At 44.1% G+C, this 4,826-nt stretch overlaps 1 protein-coding gene across 1 annotated transcript in view; it reads right to left on the bottom strand.

Annotated features, from left to right (window-relative positions):
• Nucleotides 1-1,473: 1,473 nt before the first annotated feature.
• Nucleotides 1,474-4,826, bottom strand: part of HLTF (helicase like transcription factor) — a 36,230-nt gene continuing 32,877 nt past the window's right edge. Inside the window, exon 27 of the mRNA XM_054983628.1 lies at nucleotides 1,474-4,347. Within this exon, the coding sequence (XP_054839603.1) occupies nucleotides 4,204-4,347 (144 nt within the window). The 3' untranslated portion in view covers nucleotides 1,474-4,203. The remainder of the gene's footprint in view (nucleotides 4,348-4,826) is intronic.

The raw sequence follows: 4,826 nt of genomic DNA, 5'->3' as shown, positions 1-4,826 counted from the left end.
GTTCTCAAATTGGTCAAAGGACAGTAAAGGGTAGTATTTATAGCCTATATCACAATCTGCTTTCCACTAAACTTTGGCTACTACATTTAAGTAATGCTACCCTTGATACCAAGGAGAAATGGACACAAAATATTCATCACTAGACATGGGCACAAACCGCATTACGAACGCAAAAAACCCACAAACTGCCTGATCATCTGTTCACGATCTGGCGGTTTGTGAGGGTCCATGGCCAACAAACCAGTGTTCGTTGGAAGCCCAGTTCGTTGCGTTCGCCTGTGGTTCGTGAAGCCAGACAGTCAGGCACCATCAATCAATTCCCTTGGAAACAGATCCAGGGGAATGCCTGAACTCTGTCTGCACTCCTTCTGTCGCCCTGGAAACCCAAATGGAAGCCCAGCTTACCTTGATCGGCAGGTCTTCCTTCCAACCATGGAGCTACAAAGTGGTTACAACTTGGGGGAAGACACTTGGCAGGGGTGGGGGTGTTCTGTAGCCATGGGCACTCCAATCTCATCCCTGCAAACCCTGATAGGCAGTTCTGACGGCCAACCACAGCCCTCCTGCGTTGCTCTATGGGACCTCTCCTTATAAAAAGCACTGGGCTCCCAGGCTGGCTTTCAGTTTCAGCGAGCAGTGGAGTGTGACAGAGCTGTTGCTTGCTACTTGCTAGCCTTTGGGGGGAGAGACAGAGTACAACTGAGCTGGGATTTTTGGGATAGGGGTCTATCTCCTCTGGTTCCATGGCTGCTGTCTGGCTCTGGGGCCAAGCTCAGTGGGCACCACGGCTGACGGCTCACACGCTATTATTGCCTGATCTGTTCAGGTCTGTGGGAGTGGTGGGCTAGGGCTCTTGACCAAACTTGGGTGCTGGCTAGAGGAGAGCCTGCTAAACACTCCCTGTGAATATGGGCTCTCTAAGTGCAACGGGGGCCATTCCGATGCCCATGAACCGTGAACCGGTTCAGTAACGGGAAATGTTCATTATGGTTTGTTTGTTCCGGTTCATCGGCAGCACCGAACCACGAACTGCAGGTTCGTTATTTTTTTTTTGGTTTGTGCCCATGTCTAGTAATCACTATTTCAGCAGATGTTTATTGTAGAGTCTGCATTTAAATACCTGTTTATTGTGTATTAAGACAGATTGTACACAAACCTTTCTGCTTTGTGGGGAAAATACAAGTTCAAAACTAACTCCAGGACTGTGTGCTGGACATGCACATGGTGTTAACTGAAGAGTTGGTTCTTCTATGCTCCTCCACAAACTAGGATTCTATGTCAGGTTAACACATGCATCTACATTCCATTATGGTATTGGTTTTTAACTGGGGAGAAGAGAGCTAGAAATCTATCTCTGTAAGACAGGTCATTGTTGTGGCTTCTCTACAGAAGTTTAACACCATGGCCCATGCAAATGCTGAGTGTCTGAACTAATTATCTGTGAGGCTAAGAAACACAGGGCCCTCAAGCAGATAGCATTATACATTCTTATTTTTAATGTATACAGTTCTCTTAAGTCACAATATTAGGTGTTATCAAATGCAAAAATCCAATGTGTGGGTTCAGCTCTTAAGCATGTTAAACCAGTATGTCAATGAATGCTTAACTGGAACTGTGAGTTCATTCAATGAGAATTAATCTGCTCTCAGAATATTGCATGTCTACAAAAAAAAAACCCAGACAGTAATACTAATCTATTAGCTGAGCCCTAAAGTCTTTTGTTACGTAACAGTATGATGCATTTCCTATAGCAATTTGTCAAAGTGTTGGAAGGTTCCAAGCCAACTATCCTCCTGGGTTCTTCTGAAGCACCTCCTCCACTGAGATAGAAGATTGCTGGGATTGAAGACCCTGCAGTGTTGGGGGGTGGGGGGAGTTTATTGCCATGCCAGTCACAGACAGAAGTTGCCATGCACAGAAACAGGCTGCATCTAAGGCAAAGCTGAGGCTGTGGTAATGATTTGAACTCTCATACCTACAAGACCACAGCAACTTTAGTCAGAGCAATCAACAACTACCCATACACATGCCTTCTTTGTGGCAGCTCCCACCCTGTGGAATGGCTTACTCTAGTGGTTGGAATCCCACTATTGCCGTGAGATCAGGCCCAGTTCCCCAGCTAGATTGTAAGGATAACACGACCACTGACTTTGTTCTCTGTTCTGAGTGGGGCACTTACCTATCTAGAAGAGCAGTATATGAGTTGTTATTCCCATTTTGTTCACAAAAAAGCGCTTCTGAACAATTGCTTTACATAGTTTGCAAAATGGCAAGTGCATGGCCGCCTTCCTGACCTAAGCCATTCCACAGGGTAGAAACTACTCCGAAGGAGGCATGTGTATGGGTAGTTGTTGATTGCAGCACCAGCAGTAGGCCCTGCTCTGAGCAAAGTTGCTGTGGTCTTGTAGATATGAGAGTTCAAGGCCATGCTGCGCTTTCTATGGGATAGCCAATACCATGAATTGAACTTGGCAGCTGGATGGGTATAATATGCATGCTCTGCCTGGCTCCTGGTAATATCCAAGCTGCCACATTCTGCATCAACTGGAATCTCAATTTTGAGGAGACAGAGGCACAGTGCATTACAGGAGGCTAATCTTAATGTTACCATTGCATGGATCCCAACGGTTTGATCCGGTGAGTCAGAGTAGGGGACCATAGAATCATAGGGTTGGAAGGGACCTCCAGGATTATCTGGTCCAACCCCCTGCACAATGCAGGAAATTCACAACTAACTCCTCCCCTATACCCCTTGCGCCATGCGCAGAAGATGGCAAAACACCATCAGGATACCTAGCCATACTGGCCTGGGAAAATTGCTACCTGACCCCAAGGTGGTTAGGCATTACCCTGGGCATGTAAGGGGCCACGAAAACTAATGCACTGGTGCAACCCTTCCTGCCTCCTCCTCATGATCTGCCTAGGTTCACAGAATCAGCATTGCTGTCAGATGGCCATCTAGCCTCTGCTTAAAAACCTTCAAAGAAGAAGAGCGCCACCACCTTCCGAGGAAGCCTGTTCCACTGAGTGACTGCTCTGAAGTTCTTCTTAATGTTTAGCCTGGCCTTTGTCTACCTTCAGATGGAGACTGTCAGTCAAAGCTACCATGGCTGTCTTTGTCCCACAGCCCAGCCTGACACGAGATTGAAAAAGGTCCAGAGCAGAGAAGTTAACCAAGAAGGCCTGGAGTCTGTCTGATATTGCACTCTCAATCATGTGGCCCAGGAAGGGCAGGTCTTACAGACCGGATGGTAACTGGCCATATCATTTTTCTTTAGGGATAGCTTCAAGTAGTGGATGGATAACTGTCTCAGAACAGTTGCGGGAACGTGCCATGAGTTAGTGCCAGATTTATGATGAACACAGAGAACTCATTAATGTGATTCTTACATGATTTTAGCAGCCAAGATTGGCAAGAATCCAATATTTCAGCCTGCATCCATATCAGACCACAGTGATATCACTTGTTACTGCTTTAACCTTCTCAACTAGGGCTGGAGAGGCACAGTATAATTATTCTAGACAACCAGGTTTTACTATTTTGAACAATGCTGCTCTTTGAAGGACTGGTTTACAACTTGAAAACAGAGGCAACTTAAGACAAATTTTTACTTCGTCTGATACAAATCAAGGTTCTAGCAATATACATTAAGCTCCAATATAGAGTGAGATCTCAGAATGTTACCAAGGTAGCATCCTGCAACCAACCATCCTGCTGCAGATAAAAAAATGTACTTTTAAAATTGTCTAGATAAAGTCTAACCAGGAATTCAAGAAGTTTTGCTCCGATTCTCTAAACAGGATATCTTCTTTTACATTGTTTGATGAGAATGCTTGCACAAGCATACAAACTAGGTTATCTAAATGGTACTTGACAAAAAAAGGATGTTAGCATTTGTTACCACTGTTGACAGTCTGCCTTGAACCCAAATAAAACGGGATGATGTTATAAGATTAACAAGCGTTTAGAAGAAATAAACAAATCATCTTTAGTCATGCTAGTTTAAAGTCCCTGATAGTTACTCTCCCCAAACCTAAATATCTTATATTAGAGTTAGATGAAATTTAACAACCCTTACCCCAACTTTGTTGTGCAACAGAGCTTCTGCCCACAGATGACAGAGCAATTCTAAATATTTATTTGCATGCTGACTTAACTGTTAGCATCATATCAGCCTCAAGTCTGGTCCCAACATAATAAAATTATAAATCCATCAAAGTTTTAATTTCGTTAATCTTGATTTCACTTGAGGAAGGCTTTTTGGTTCCAAAGGCTCCGGCTGCAAGCTCTCTCTTCTTGTCCTGAATTTTCAGCATGTTTTCTTCCACGGAGTGCTTCACAATGAACTACAATGAAAATTTTAAAATATGGGCAAGCAAAAAAGGGTTACAAACAAACAAAAAAGGCTTAGTTTTGTAAAAAAATACATGCAACTGAAAAGTCACTGCTGGGTTGACTCCCTATGACTCCCTCTCAGATTTGCTCCAACAGAAAAAGCTCCTTCCATCAGAGAAGGACTTGTTGACTTAGCAGAAGGGAATGACAGGATTCGTCCTATTACTGTGAAGCATTAACTTGCTCTTATTTCTCATGGTACGACAAAACTTGGAAGTCACAGGGGAAAAAAGAGGAACAATTTTTCATGCTCTTTTGCCTTTCACTGGAGCCAGTTGCCAACATAATATTATTTCCCTTATGCTCTCCAGTAGAACAGCTCTCCAGTACAGCAGCAGGCTTCCATACATGTATTCCTAACTGGGTAGGGAGCCACACCCACAGTTCCCCTTCACAGTCAGTTGGCATGCAAAGCTGCTTGAAAACCTGA

The sequence above is a fragment of the Eublepharis macularius genome, chromosome 6 (genome assembly GCF_028583425.1).
Source record: "Eublepharis macularius isolate TG4126 chromosome 6, MPM_Emac_v1.0, whole genome shotgun sequence".
Classification (NCBI taxonomy): domain Eukaryota; kingdom Metazoa; phylum Chordata; class Lepidosauria; order Squamata; family Eublepharidae; genus Eublepharis; species Eublepharis macularius.
Note: the sequence above shows the minus strand (reverse complement) of the source record. Positions and strands in the feature narration are given on the sequence as shown.